Source organism: Pan paniscus, chromosome 13, assembly GCF_029289425.2.
Source record: "Pan paniscus chromosome 13, NHGRI_mPanPan1-v2.0_pri, whole genome shotgun sequence".
Classification (NCBI taxonomy): domain Eukaryota; kingdom Metazoa; phylum Chordata; class Mammalia; order Primates; family Hominidae; genus Pan; species Pan paniscus.
In genome coordinates, this window is record NC_073262.2 from 100369804 (window position 1) to 100386615 (window position 16812).

General features: G+C 38.1%; 1 protein-coding gene across 3 annotated transcripts in view; it reads right to left on the reverse strand.

Moving 5' to 3' along the window:
* BOLL (boule homolog, RNA binding protein) overlaps positions 1 to 16812 on the reverse strand; it is a 60691-nt gene that overhangs the window by 23618 nt on the left and 20261 nt on the right. For 2 of the 3 annotated variants that reach the window (XM_003825318.5, XM_003825317.4), the window contains exons 7-9: positions 16663 to 16734; positions 6778 to 6825; positions 5853 to 5981 (exon numbers count right to left, since the gene is read on the reverse strand). In XM_003825318.5, coding sequence (XP_003825366.1) covers positions 5853 to 5981; positions 6778 to 6825; positions 16663 to 16734 — 249 coding nt within the window. The remainder of the gene's footprint in view (positions 1 to 5852; positions 5982 to 6777; positions 6826 to 16662; positions 16735 to 16812) is intronic. The other variant, XM_055108919.1, reaches the window with a different exon arrangement.

The window sequence follows — 16812 nt, forward strand, 5'->3', positions numbered from 1 at the left end:
AATGGTAAAGGGATCAATGCAACAAGAAGAGCTAACTATCCTAAATATATATGCACCCAATACAGGAGCACCCAGATTCACAAAGCAGGTTCTTAGAGACCTACACAGAGACTTAGACTCCCACACAATAATAATGGGAGACTTTAACACCCCACTGTCAATATTAGACAGATCAATGAGACAGAAAATTAACAAATATAGTCAGGACTTAAACTCAGCTCTGGACCAAGAGGACCTAATAGACATCTACAGAACTCTCCACCCCAAATCAACAGAATATACATTCTTCTCAGCACCACATAGCACTTATTGTAAAATTGACCATATAATTGGAAGTAAAACACTCCTCAGAAAATGGTAAAGAACGGAAATCATAACAAACAGTCTCTCAGACCACAGTGCAATCAAATTAGAATGCAGGATTAAGAAACTCACTCAAAACCACACAACTACATGGAAACTGAACAATCTGCTCCTGAATGACTAGTGGATAAATTATGAAATTAAGGCGGAAATAAATAGGTTCTTTGAAACCAATGAGAACAAAGACACAACATACCAGAATCTCTGGGACACAGTTAACACACTGTTTAGAGAGAAATTTATAGCACTAAATGCCCACAGAAGAAAGAGGGAAAGATCTAAAATGGACACCCTAACATTACAATTAAAAGAACTAGAGAAGCAAGATCAAACAAATTCAAAAGCTAGCAGAAGACAAGAAATAACTATATTAGAGCAGAACTGAGGGAGATAGAGACACGAAAAACCCTTCAAAAAAATCAATGAATCCAAGAGCTGGTTTTTTGAAAAGATTAACAAAATAGACCACTAGCCAGACTGATAAAGAAGAAAAGAGAGAAGAATCAAATAGACACAGTAAAAAATGATAAAAGGGATATCACCACTGATCCCACAGAAATACAAACTACCATCAGAGAATACTATAAACACCTCTACACAAATAAACTAGAAAATCTAGAAGAAATGGATAAATTTCTGGACATATACACCCTCCCAATACTAATCCAGGAAGAAGTCGAATCCCTGAATAGGCCAATAACAAGTTCTGAAATTAAGGCAGTAATTAATAGCCTACTAAACAAAAAAAGTCCAGGAGCAGACAGATTCATAGCCGAATTCTACCAGAGGTACAAAGAGGAGCTAGTACCATTCCTTCTGAAACTATTCCAAATAATAGAAAAAGAGGGACTCCTTCCTAACTTATTTTGTGAGGCCAGCATCATCCTGATACCAAAACCTGTCAGAAACCAACAAAAAAAAAGAGAAAATTTCAGGCCAACATCCCTGATGAACATCGAAGCAAAAATCCTCAATAAAATACTGACAAACCAAATCCAGCAGCACATCAAAAATCTTATTCAGCACCGTCAAGTTGGCTTCATCCCTGGGATGCAAGGCTGGTTCAACATATGCAAATCAGTAAATGTAACCCATCACATAAACAGAACCAACGACAAAAACCACATGATTATCTCAATAGACGCAGAAAAGGCCTTCAAAAAAATTCAACACCCTTTCATGCTAAAAACACTTAATAAACTAGGTATTGATGGAATGTATCTCAAAATAATAAGAGCTATTTATGACAAATGAATAGCCAATATCATACTGAATGGGCAAAAGCTGGAAGCATTCCCTTGAAAACCGGCACAAGACAAGGATGCCTTCGCTCATCACTCCTATTCAACACAGTATTGGAAGTTCTGGCCAGGGCAATCAGGCAAGAGAAAGAAATAAAGTGTATTCAAATAGGAAGACAGGAAGTCAAACTATCTCTGTTTGCAGATGACATGATTGTATATTTAGAAAACCCCATCATCTCAGCCCCAAAACTCCTTAAACTGATAAGAAACTTCAGTAAAGTCTCAGGATACAAAATCAATGTGCAAAAATCACAAGCATTCAGCATTCCTATACTCCAATAATAGACAGAGAACCAAATCATGAGCAAACTCCCATTCACAATTGCTACAAAGAGAATAAAGTAGCTAGGAATACAACTTACAAGGGATGTGAAGGACCTCTTCAAGGAGAACTACAAACCACTGCTCAAGGAAATATGAGAGGACACAATCAAATGGAAAAACATTCCATGCTCACGGGTAGGAAGAATCAATATTGTGAAAATGGCCATACTGCCCAAAGTAATTTATAGATTCAATGCTATTCCCATCAAGCTACCATTGACTTTCTTCACAGAATTAGAAAAAACTAGTTTAAATTTCATATGGAACCAAAAAAGAGGCCATATAACCAAGACAATCCTAAGTGAAAAGAACAAAGCTGGAGGCATCACGCTACCTGACTTCAAACTATACTACAAGGCTACACTAACCAAAACAGCATGGTACTGGTACCAAAACAGATATACAGACCAATGGAACAGAACAGAGACCTCAGAAATAACATCACACATCTACAACCATCTGATCTTTGACAAACCTGACTAAAACAAGAAATGGGGAAAGGATTCCCTATTTAATAAATGGTGTCGAGAAAACTGGCTGGCCATATGCAGAAAACTGAAACTGGACCTCTTCCTTACACCTTATACAAAAATTAACTCACGATGGATTAATGACTTAAATGTAAGAACTAAAACCATAAAAATCCTAGAAGAAAACCTAGGCAATACCATTCAGGACATAGGCATGACTAAAACACTAAAAGTAATGGCAACAAAAGCCAAAATTGACAAATGGGATCTAATTAAACTAAAGAGCTTCTGAACAGCAAAAGAAACTATCATCAGAGTGAACAGGCAACATACAGAATGGGAGAAAATTTTTGCCATCTATCCATCTGACAATAGGCTAATATCTAGAATCTAAACAGAACTTAAACAAATTTACAAGAAAAAAACAATCCCATCAAAAAGTGGGTGAAGGATATGAACAGACACTTCTCAAAAGAAGATATTTATGTGGCCACCAAACATATGAAAAAAAGCTCATCATCACTGGTCATTAGAGAAATGCAAATCAAAAGCACAATGAGATACCATCTCACGCCAGTTAGAATAGCGATCACTAAAAAGTCAGGAAACAACAGATGCTGGAGAGGATGTGGAGAAATAGGCAGGCTTTTACACTGTTGGTGGGAGTGTAAATTAATTCAACCACTGTGGAAGACAGTGTGGCGATTCCTCAAGGATCTAGAACCAGAAATACCATTTGACCCAGCAATCCCATTACTGGGTATATATTGAGAAGTTTATAAATCTTTCTTCTATAAAGACACATGCACATGTATGTTTATTGCAGCACTATTTACAATAGCAAAGACTTGGAACCAACCCAAATGCCCATCAATGATAGACTAGATAAAGAAAATGTGGCACATATACACCATGGAATACTATGCAGCCATAAAAAAGAATGAGTTCATGTCCTTTGCAGGGACATGGATGAAGCTGGAAACCAGCATTCTCAGCAAACTAACACAGGAACAGAAAACCAAACACTGCATGTTCTCACTCATAAGTGGGAGTTGAACAATGAGAACACATGGACATAGGGAGGGGAATATCACACACCAGGGCCTGTCAGGGGGTCGGGGGCAAGGGGAGGGATAGCATTAGGAGAAATACCTAATGCAGATGATGGGCTGATGGGTGCAGTAAACCCCCATGGCACATGTATACCTATGTAACAAACCTGCACGTTCTGCATATGTATCCCAGAATGTAAAGTATAATAAAAAAAAAATGGTCCTGGGAAAACTGTTTAGCCATATATAGAAAATTGAAACTGGACCCGTTCCTTACACCTTATACAAAAATTAACTCAAGATGGATTAAAGACTTAAATGTAAAACCCGAAACTATAGAAACCATAGAAGGGCTGGGTGCAGTGGCTCATACCTGTAATCCCAGCACTTTGGGAGGCCAAGGCAGGTGGATCATGAGGTCAGGAGCTCGAGACCATCCTGGCCAACACGGTGAAACCCCGTCTCTACTAAAAATATGAAAATATTAGCCAGCTGGGCATGGTGGCACGTGCATGTAGTCCCAGCTACTCAGGAGGCTGAGGCAGGAGAATCACTCGAACCTGGGAGGTGGAGGTTGCAGTGAGCCGAGACCACACCATTGCACTCTAGCCTGGGCGACGGAGTGAGACTCCGTCTCAAAAAACAAAACAAAAACAAACAAAAAAACCCCAACACACACACACACACACACACACACAAACCATAGAAGACAATATAGGCAATACTATTCATTCAGGACACAGGCACGGGCAAAGACTTCATGATGAAAACATCAAAAGCAATTGCAACTAAAGCAAAAATTGACAAATGGGATTTAATTAACTAAAGAGCTTCTGCTCAGCAAAAGAAACTATCATCAGAGTCAACAGACAACCTATAGAATGGGAGAAAATTTTTGCAATCTATCCATCTGACAAAAGTCCAATATCCATAATGTACAAGGAATTTAAACAAATTCACAAGAAAAAAACAAAGAACCTCGTTAAAAAGTCGGCAAAGGACACGAACAGACACTTCTCAAAAGAAGACATTTATCCAGCCAACAAACATAAAAAAAGCTCAGCATCACTGATCATTGGAGAAATGCTAATCAACACAATGAGATACCATCTCACACCAGTCAGAATGGCGATTATTAAAAAGTCAAGGAACAACAGATGCTGGTGAGGCTGTGGAGAAACAGGAACGCTTTTTTACACTGTTGGTGGAAATGTAAATTAGTTCAACCATTGTGGAAGACAGTGTGGTGATTCCTCAAAGACCTAGAGGCAGAAATACCATTTGACCCAGCAATCCCATTACTGGGTATATACCCAAAGAATATAAATCATTCTATTATAAAGATACATGCATGTGTATGTTCATTGCAGCACTATTCACAATAGCAAAGACATGGAATCAACACAAATGCTCATCTGTGATAGACTCGATAAAGAAAATGTGGTACATATACATCATGGAATGCTATGCAGCCATAAAAAGGAAAGAGATCATGTCCTTTGCTGGGACATGGATGGAGCTGGAAGCCATTATCCTCAGCAAACTAACACAGGAACAGAAAACCAAACACTGCACGTTCTCACTTGTAAGTGGGAGCTGAACAATGAGAAACACATGGACACAGGGAGGTGAACAACACACATTGGGACGTGTCGGGGCTGGGAAGGGAGAGCATCAGGAAAGATAGCTAATGCATGCCAGGCTTAACACCTAGGTGATGGGTTGATAGATGCAGCAAACCAACATGGCACAGGTTTACCTATGTAATAAACCTGCACATCCTACACATATGTACTGGAACTTAAAATAATATAAAATAAAAAATATAAAATAAAACATACCATGCACAGTTCCTGGCATACAGATGGTGAAGCTATAAGTAACGGATCAGAAATATAATTTAAAGATGCTGAAGAGGATATTAAAATTTGTAATTATAAATTTAATTTACATTTTTGTAGGAAGAATTTTTTTAAAGATTTTTTTTCTTCTTCATCTTAATTATATGCTTTTGACTAATAGAATGTTAGTAACAATACAGATTGACAGGCAAAATGAGAATGCAGAGTATTTGGAATTTTACTATTTCAAAAATATCAAATCAAAGATTAGCTTAGTGGAGTGAATGGTTGATTTGGGAAATGGTTCAGAACTAGTTAGTGAAAAAGTCTAAGATGATGCATTCTTAGATATAAGAAAGGGGAAGAGATTTGAATAAATCAACAAAACAAAGATGAAGCAGTTTCAATGAGGGTCGTGAACAAATTTAAAAAAGAGAAAAAGAAATAAATGTTAACATGAGGTAGTTATAGATCAATTACTTTAAGACTAATACATACCTCTGGAACTGAAGTTTCCATCAGAGACAGTGGAGGAGGAACACATCCACCATCCTGTGCAATTTCCACTGGTTGATAAATAACCTCAGAAGGTTGCAGGTATAAGAATGGAGCAGAAGAGGCAGAAGGCTAAAATACAAAACCATATTTCTAATTCAAATATGATTAGTTATTTCTGTTAAACCAAATGACTTAGCCAACAGATGAGAGAAGTACTTGTTTTTTATTTTACTAAATTTTTTTTTAGGAATAGCACAGAAGTATCTCAGCAACAGATTAGAAACTGATCTGTTATAAATTCCAATTGTGTAGATGTAGTTAAAGAATCTTATCATTGGTAAGCACTAGAACTTCTTAATGACTCAGAACCTCATATATAAATTCAGATAATAATTATGGTTATATTAATGTCACCAGTAAAGGTTGTGATAATGTGATCTATGGTATTTAAATTGACATAAATGTCTACTCTCAGCTCTGTGACTTCTAATGAAAGTGGGAAAATGTGAAACTTTTTTGGTGAAGTACTATTTGTTACCAAAAGTTGGGAAATAGAATACTTATTTAGGAACAGAATAAAAACTGAAGCCAAATCCAAGTGAAGTTAGAAAAATGCTAAATTTTCAAATAACACTAATAGTAAAAAAGGTTAAGTTTTCATGTTTATACAGTACACATTTATAAAATGCTTTCACTTATGCATTATCATTTGATATTCACAAAAATCATGTAAGGAAACTTACAAAGGTATAGTATCATTATATCCATTTTACAAATGAAGAAACTGAAAATGAACTGCCAAAAGAATAAGTTAATAAACAGAAGAAGAAGGTCTCAAATCTAAAAAACTTTAGTATTCATGCAGTCATCACAAGAATATAATGAAAGAAGGATTTAAAATTATATATTGAAAGTTAACATTTACCTGAGGAACACTCCACTGCCACTGTCCTGGTAAATACTGTGTGGTGGCCTAAAATTAAATAAAAGAAAAGAAAAACCCATTCTGATTATAAACAAGGGTTAAAACTAGATATCTACAGGCAAAAATATGAAGTTGGACCCTCACACCATATACAAAAATTAACTAAAGCCATATACAAAAATTAACTCAAAACGGACCAGAGACTTAAATGTAAGAGCTAAAATTATACATCTCTTAGAAAAAAACATAGGTGTAAATGCCTGTGACCTTGAATTAGGAAATGTTTTTAAAATTATGGTTCCAAAAGCATAAACAACAAAGCAACAACAAAAAATAGTTAAATTAGATTTCATTAAAACTTTAAAAAACTTTTGTGCAAGTGAAAATACAACCCACAGGATGAGAGAAAACATGGAACTTATATCAAGAATGTATAAAGAACTCTTACAACTCAATAATCAAAAGACAAGTAACCCAACTTAAAAATTGGTAAATGATATGAATAGACTTTTCTCCAAAGAAGATACACATATGGCCAATAAACACAAGAAATAATGCTCGACACCACTAGCCTTCAGGGAAATACAAATCAAAACCATAATACAACATCACTTCATACCTACTAGGATGGCTTTAATCAAAAAAGTAGATCATAAATGTTGACGGGCACGTGGAGAAATTAGAACCCTCATAATCTGCTGGTGGGAATGTAAAATGGCGCAGCCCTTTGGGAAAATAAACACTTCCTTAAAAGGTTAAACAAAGTTACCGTATGACCCAGCAATTCCACTCTAGTTATAAGACCTAAGAGAAATAAAAATATGTGTTCACATAAAAATTTTTATGTGAATGTCCATCGCAGTATCATTTATAACAGTCAAAAAGTAGAAACAACTCAAGTGTCCATCATCTGATGAATGGATAAACAAAATGTGGTACAGTGTATCCATACAATGGGATATTATTTGAGAACGAAGTACTGAGATATGTCATGTCTCATTTATCATGACATAGATAAATCTTGAAGTCATTATGCTAAATGAAAGAAGCCTGTCACAAAAGACCACATATTGTATGATTGTTTTTATAGGATATATCCAGAATAGGCAAATCTAGAAAAGCAGGTAAGTAGATTACTGGTTGCCTAGCACTGGGATAAGGGGAAAAAGAAGACTCAACTCATCTACTGTAGCACAAAAACAGCCATAGACAATAAGTAAACAAATGTGGCTGTGTTCCAATAATGTTTTATTTACAAAAGCAGGCTGCTGGCTGGAGTTTGGTCTGCAAGCCATAGTTTGATGACCCTGCTATAGACCAGAATGATCTGGCATTATAGTTCACTTATCCCCAATTTCTCACTAAAATTAATGAAGAGTGCTGGTTAACTGAAAGAGGATGTCATAATATATAATAAACCACAATATATTATTTGCTTTAATATAAATTATGTTAAATATAATATAGCAAGAAACTGACATATGTTAACATTAAAAAACCAGCTTGCAGTCCAATACCTGTATCTTACTTGGGGAATTATTGCTAAAGACTTTTTAGATCTAAATGTTAGCCAGGGGAGCAAAACTGACCTCATCACATTTGGTAAAAGGAAGCAAAGAGTCCATCCATCTTCTTGTATGACATTGTTTAATTCCCTCGTAAAAAAAGAGAGGCATGATGTCAGCAAGATGGCTGACCAGAGATGCCTAGCATTCATTTTCCACTGGCTCCCCACCCCGCCACAAGAAAAGACTAAGGCAAAGAATAAACAGCTACAATTTGACAGGAGCATCAAAAGGAGAGTGCTGGAGTGCCGCAGGGGAGTGGAGACACACCTGTGGTGATTGCAAATCCAGGAGCGCAGCATGGAGCCACCCAGCCTCTGCAAACCCTTCTCTTCTGCTAGGATTTGTTCTGCCTGGAGTCCTGCAGTTTCTTATTGCAGGGAAAAGGTAAGCAGAAGATCCCCACCAGCCTGCATTGCTACTGCAAACACCCACACTCCTTGCAACAGAATCCCACAGTCTCACAGTTTGAAGAGCTGCTGGGAATTCGTGGCTGCATTGCCCCGAATTAGGAGTACAAAGTGTGTACTCCCCACCCCCTCAACCCCACCCTGTGAGCGAAGCTGCTGCAGCGTGACAGCATCTTGAAGCCATAGTCATCTCTAGGGGGCCAGTAGCTATTGCACGTCTCCAGTACTGGGGTTCCATTTTCATTCTGCCAAGTACACACCAGTGGCTGAACACAACCTCAGCAGCATGGAACCTGAGGCTCAAGATTGGCTGTGATTCTGGTTCTGTACAGTAGGGAAACCAACGTCTGTTGCCCTCACCTCCAGCTAGAGGAACAATCTGGCTGACCTGCCCAGGGTGAACCCACTCTTTAGCTGGTCAAACTGCTGCACTCTCCTGAGCAGGACAGGTCCTCAAGCCTCGTAGTAGCTGACATGCTGCCGGGATGGAATGGTTACACACCTGCATACAGGGCTGAGAAACAGCCCAGAGGTGCCTCACGCCCTGCAGACAAGCCCCTGACCTACCCTGTGCATGCAATTAGAGCCCAAGAAACAGCTCCGGGGACTGCCACTGGCAGAAATGTCCCCAGGGGAGTGGAGTGGCTGTGTGTCCATGCCTCAGGCCTAAGAAATGGCCTTGTGCCCACCCCTCCAGCAGACACATCCCCAGGACAGCTGAGCAGCCTGGAGCCTGTGTCCCAGGCCTGAAAAGCAGCCCCATAGGCTGCTTCCAGTGGGCATGATCCCAGGCCGACCAATAGCCCTGTGGCTGCATTCTGGGCCTATGAAACAGCCCTCACAGAAACGTTTCCAGGCCGGGTGATCCACCCTGTGCCTATGTCCCAGACTTGAGAAATAGCTCCGTGGGCCACCCCCAGCAGACATGCCCCTAGGCCAGGTGAGCAGTTGTGCACCTGCATCCTGAGCCGGAGAAACAGCCCCTGACAAACATGTCCCTAGCCGACTGAACAGCCATGCAGCTGTATTCCAGGCCTGAGAAACAGTCCCATGGGCTGTCCCCAGGAGATGCACCCCCAGGCCAGCGAAGCAGCCATGTGCCTGCATACCAGACCTAAGAAACAGCCCCACAGGCTGCCTCTGGTGGGCACTCCCCCAGGCTGGCTGAGAAACTGCATGCCTGTGCTCTCAGTCAGAGTAACAGCCCTGTGGCCCCAAGCCCAGTGAGCCAGACTTACCATGTTCATGTACACAGCCCTGACCTGAGGAACAGCTCAGCAAGCCCACCCCTGGCAAAGCCCTACCACCATTGTCATAGACTCTCTTGTGCTAGGTCACTGAGAAACTTGGAAACACAACTAGAGAGTATTACAGCTTAAGAGACTAAACAGAGACTACCCTACTGTGTCCACCTAGAACCAAGGCCAATGCACCCCACTGAACCAACACCCCAAGACCCATTCATAGAAATAAGTCTTCCCCTATGAAACCTACTCCAAATTTGAAAAGGTGACTTTCATACCAGATGTGTAGAAATCAATGCAGGGACACATCAACCATCAAGGAAACATGTCACCTCCAATAAAAACAGTAATTCTCTAGTAACAGACCCCAATCATAGGGAAATATTTGTATATATTTCATAATGCCAGAAAAAGAATTCAAAATAATAATCTTAAGGAAATTCAGTGAGATACAGGAGAATACAGATAGACAATTCAACAAAATCAGGAAAACAACCCATAATTTGAATGAGAAATTTAACAAAGAGATAAATATCATAAAAAAGAACCAAACAGAAATCCTAGAGCTGAAGAATTCAACAAATGAAATAAAAATACAACTGAGAGCTTCAACAATACACTAGACCAAGCAGAAGAAAGAATTTCTGAACTTGAAGACAGGTCTTTTGAAATAACACAGGCAGACAAAAAAAGAAGAATGAAGAAAACCTACAGGATTTATAAGACACCATGAAGAGGATAAATATTCATTCATGTAATGGGCATTCCAGAAGGAAAAGAGAAGGGAAAATGTGAGGACAACATGTTTAATGAAATAATAGCAGAAAATTTTCCAAGTCTTGGGTGAAGAGAGGGATATCCAGGTCTGGGGAACTCAAAGAATCCTAGCAGATTCAATCTAAACAGATCCTCTCAGAGGCACATTATAGTCAAATTGTTAAAAGTCAAAGAGAAAGAAAGAATTTTAAAAGCAGCAAGAAAAAAGTATCAAGTCACAATTAAAGGAATCCCCATTATACTAACAGCAGATTTCTTAGCAGAAATCTTACCAGGGAGAATGGGATGATATATTTAGATATATTCAAAATATTGAAGGAAAAAAAACCTGCCAGCCAAGAATATTATACCCAGTAAAGCTATCCTTCAGAAATGAAGGAGAAATACGATCTTTCACAAGGCCAGGTGTGGTGGCTCATACTTGTAATCCCAGTGCTTTGGGAGACTAAGGCAGGAAGATTGCCTGAGCCCAGGAATTTGAGACCAGCCTGGGCAACATAGCAAGACCCTATCTCTTAAAAAAAATTAGCAGGCAGGGCACATGCCTATAGTCTCAGCTGTGTGGCAGGCTAAGGTGGGAGGGATTACTTGAGCTCACGAGTTTGACACTGCAGTGAGCTATGATCATGTCACTATACTCTGTCTCTAAAAAAACCAGCTCTTTCATAGACAAGCAAAAACTGAGAGAATTTATCACCACTAGATTGGCCTTACAAAAAAAATACTCAAGGGAGTCTTACATCAGGAAGTGAAAGGATGGTAACAACGATCATGAAACATGCAAAACTATAAAATTCACTGGGACAGCCATTACACAAAGGACAAAAAGAAGAAAAGAATCAAGCCTTATAATTACAGAGAACCCAGCTGCAAAAAATCACCAAAAAGAGAGGGAACAATGAACAAAAGATATGCAAAATAACCAGAAAATGATAAATAAAATGACAGGATGTCCTCACCTATCAATAATAACCCTGAATGCAAATGGGTTAAATTCTCCATTTAAAAGATAGAGACTAGCTGAATATATTAAAAAAAGAGACCCAACTATATGCTACCTAAAAGAAACTCACCTTACCTGTAAAGACACACATAGGCTGAAAGTGAAGGGATGGAAAGACATGTTTCATGCAAATGGAAACCAAAGCAGGCAAGAGTAGCTATACTTATATCAGACAAAACCAACTTCAAGTTAAAAGTTTTAAAAAAAGACAAAGAAGGACATTTATATAATAATATAGGGATCAATTCCGCAAGAGAATGTAACAATGTAAATACATATGTACCCAACAAAAAGCACCCAGATATATAAAGCAAGTCTTATTTGATCTAAAGAGAGAGGGAGAAACCCCAATAAAATAGTGGTTGGGGACTTCAACACCCCACTCTCAGCATTGGACAGATTATCTAGAAAGAAAATAAACAGGCCGGGCACAGTGGCTCGCACCTGTAGTGCCAGCACTTTGGGAGGCCGAGGTGGGCAGATCACAAGGTCAGGAGTTCGAGACCGGCCTGACCAACATGGTGAAACCCCGTCTCTACTAAAAATACAAAAATTGGCCAGGCGTGGTGGCATGCAACTGTAATCCCAGCTACCGAGGAGGCTGAGGCAGGAGAATTGCTTGAACCTGGGAGGCGGAGGTTGCAGTGAGCCGAGATCATGCCATTGCACTTTAGCCTGGGTGACAGAGCGAGATTCCTTCTCAAAAAGAAAAAAAGAAAAGAAACAAAGAAACATGGATTTAAACTGCACCATAGGCCAAACAGACCTAACAGCCATTTAGAGAACATTTAACTGAACAGCTGCAGAATATACTTTCTTTTCATCAGGATATAAAACATTCTCCAGAATTACCATATTTCAGGAAACAAAACAAGTCTCAAAAAATTAAAAAAAACTGAAATTATATAAAGTATCTTATCTGACCACAATGGAATAAAACAAGACATCAATAACAAGAAAAACATTCAAAACTATACAAATTCATGGAAATTAAGCAACATACTGCTGAATGACCAGTGGGTGAAGGAAGAAATTAAGAATGAAAATAGAAACACAGCATACCAAAACCTATGGGACACAACAGTAGCAGTATTAAGAGGCAAATTTATAGCAATGAATGCTTACATCAAAAAACTAGAAATATTTCAAATAAACACCCTTACAATGTCCCTCTAGGAACTAGAAGAGCAAGAACAAGCTAAACCCAAAATTAGTAGAAGAAAAGAAATAGTAATAATCAGGGCAGAAATAAACAATGTTGAGACTACAAAACAATACAAAAGATTAACAAAACAAAAGGTTGACTTTTTAAAAAGATAAAATCGACAAACCATTAGCTAGTCTAAGAAAAAAAAGAAAGTAGACCCAAATAAATAAAATCAGCAATGAAAAAGACACCACAATGAATACCACAGAAATACAAAGGATCATTAGAGGCTAATATGAACAACTCTATGCAAATAAATTAGGAAACCTAGAAGAAACGGATAAATTCCTGAACATATACAATCTGCCAAGACTAAACCAAGACTGAAGAAATTGAAAACCTTAAGAAACAAGGCCGGGCACGGTGGCTCACGCCTGTAATCCCAGCACTTTGGGAGGCCGAGGCGGGCAGATCACGAGGTCAGGAGATCGAGACCATCCTGGCTAACAGGGTGAAACCCCGTCTCTACTAAAAATACAAAAAATTAGCCGGGTGTAGTGGCGGGCGCCTGTATTCCCAGCTACTCGGAAGGCTGAGGCAGGAGAATGACATGAACCTGGGAGGCGGAGCTTGCAGCGAGCAGAGATTGCACCACTGCACACTCCAGCCTGGGCGACAGAGAGTCCGTCTTAAAAAAAAAAAAAAAAAAAAAAGAAAACCTTAAGAAACAAATTTAAGTAACAAGATTGAATCAGTAATTAAAACGTCTTCCAACAAAGAAAAGTCCAGAACTACATAGCTGAATTCTACCAAACCTTTAGAGAAGAATACCAGATCTTCCCAAACTATTCCAAAAAATTGAAGCAGAGGGAATTCTCCCTAATTCATCCCATTAGTTTGATTATATTAAACTAAAAAGTTCCTGCACAGTGAATAAAACAATCAACAGAGTGAACAGACGACCTGTTGAATGGGAGAAAACATCTGTAAACTACTTATCTGACACAGAATTAATATCCAAAATTTACAAGGAACTGAGACATCTCAACAGCAAAATAAACAAAAAATAAACTGATTAAAAATGGGCAAATGATCTGAATAGACATTTCTCAAAAGAAGACAAAGAAATGGCTAACAAATACATGAAAAAATGATCAACATCACTAATTATCAGGAAACTGTAAATGAAAACCACAATGAGGTATTATCTACCCCAGTTAGGATGTTTATTGTCAAAAAGAGAAAATAACAAACCCTGGTGAGGATGTAGAGAAAAGGGAACTCTTATACACTGTTACTAGGAATGCAAACTAGTACAACCACTATGGAAAACAGTATGGAGATCCCTGAAGAAACTACAAATAGCACTACCATATGATCTGGTAATCCCATTACTGGGAATTTATTTGGAGAAAAGGAAATCATTGTATCAGAGAGACATCTGCACCCCCATGTTTATTACAGCATTATTCACAATAGCCAAAATATGAAATCAACCTAGGTGTCCAACAACAGATGAATAAAGAAAATATGGTATATATATACACGATGGAATACTATTTGGCTATAAAAAAGAATAAAATCCTATCACTCATGGCAACATGGATGGAACTGGAGGTCATTATGTTAAATGAAATAAGCCAGGAACAGAAAGTTAAACAACACATGTTCTCACTCATATACGGAAGCTAAAAAACACTGATCTCAAAAATCTGCCACCTGCACAGATATTTTTGAAAGAAACAAGTTTTATTTTTCCCCCTTTCTTGTAATAAGTGATAAAATTCCAAGTCTTTTTCACTGCCTTCCAAACCATGTTCAGAAGAGAGTAGCTTATCCTCTGCTGGTCTACACTGGTTGCTGAATTTACTTGTATTCCTGTTTTTGTATATGCTGCATTTAGACTTACATATGGCAAGAAGGCATTTTTGTTGTTGTTGTTGTTAAAGGAAACAAACTCTCAAATCATGAAGTGATGTGAATGTTGCATATGCCTACAAAGCTCTGAATTCAGGTCCCATTGCTGTCACAAAGAAATGAATGTAACTCCTACCCTAATCCCTTTTTTATATAATAAAACTGCCTTAGCATGAGTTGCAACTGTCATCACTACAGTAAGCTGGTTTACAGATGTTTTCCACTGAGCATCACAATAAAGAGTACCATGTGTTACAAAAAAAAAAAAAAGTTGATCTCATAGAAGTAAAAAGAATACTAGGGGCTGAGAAGGATAGAGGGAAAGGAAGAATAGGGAGAGGTTTGTGAAAGGATACAAAATTACAGCTACCTCAGGAATGGAAAACCAAACATCCTATGTTCTCACTCATAAGTGGGAGCTAAGCTATGAGTATGCAAAGGCATAAGAGTGAAACAATGGACTTTGGAGACTTAGGGAGAAGGAGTAGGAAGAGGGTGAGGGATAAAAGACTACAAATTGTGTTCAGTGTATACTGCTCGGGTGATGGGTGCATCAAAATCTCACAAATCACCGTTAAAGAACTTACTCATGTAACCAAATACCATCTGTTCCCCACAAACCTATGGAAATAAAAATTAAAAAAAAAACAACAAAAAATCCAAAACACCTCCAAAATTACAGCTAGATAGGAGGAATAAGTTCTAATGTTTTATACCACTATAGGATGACTATAGTTAACAATAATACATAGTTTCAAATAGCTAGGAGGCTATTGAATGCTCCCAACACAAAGAAATGATAAATGTTTGAGATGATGGATATGCTAATTACTCTGATTTGATCACCATATTACATGTATCAAAACATCACTACATACCCCATGAATAGGTATAATTATCATTTGTCAATGAAAAAAATTAAAAAAAAACACTACCAAGGATTAACTATCTCTTTTTTATTTTTTATTTTCTAACTAATCATTTATTTTATTTTACTTATTTTTAAAACTTTTATTTTAGGTTCCGGTGTACATGTGAAGGTTTGTTACATAGGTAAACTCGTGTCACAGGAGGTTGTTACACAAATTATTTCATAGCCCAGTACCCAATAGTTATCTTTTCTGCTCTTCTCCTTCTTCCCACCCTCCACCCTCAAGTAGACCCCAGTGTCTACTGTTCCCTTCTTTACGTTCATGAGTTCTCATCATTTAGCTCACACTTATAAGTTAGAACATGTGGTATTTGGTTTTCTGTTCCTGTGTCAGTTTGCTAAGGATAATGGCCTCCAGCTCCATCCATGTCCCTGCAAAATATATGATCTCATTGTTTTTTACGGCTGCATAATATTCCTTGGTGTATATGTACCACATTTTCTTTATCCATCTGTCATTGATAGGCATTCCATGTCTTTGCTATTGTGAATAGTGCTGCAATGAACATTCACATGCATGTGTCTTTATGGTAGAATGATTTATATTCCTCTGGCTAAATACCCAGTAACGGGTCTAATGGTAGTTCTGCTTTTAGTTCTTTGAGGAATCTCCATACTGCTTTCCACAATGGTTGAACTAATTTACACTCCAACCAACAGTGTATAAGTGTTCCTATTCTCTGTAACCTCGCCAGCATCTGCTATTTTTGACTTTTTAATAATAGCCATTCTGACTGGTGTGAGATGGTATATCAACGTGGTTTTGATTCACATTTCTCTAATGAACTATCTCTTCGTAATTAGCAAAGTAGTTGCATGAGAAATAAATGAAAGTTAGCTAAGAAAGGACTGAAAGTTTCAGAGAGAATTTTAATTGTAATTTATGTTTACCTGGTAGTGATATGCAGGTTGCTGATAAATGGGCTGAGCTACCATCACAGGGGAGCTACATACAGAACGTGACTATAAAAGGATGGAAAAAGAAAAATTAGGCAGAAGCCTTTAAAATAGCTCACAATAAAATTTATCTCAAATTATTAC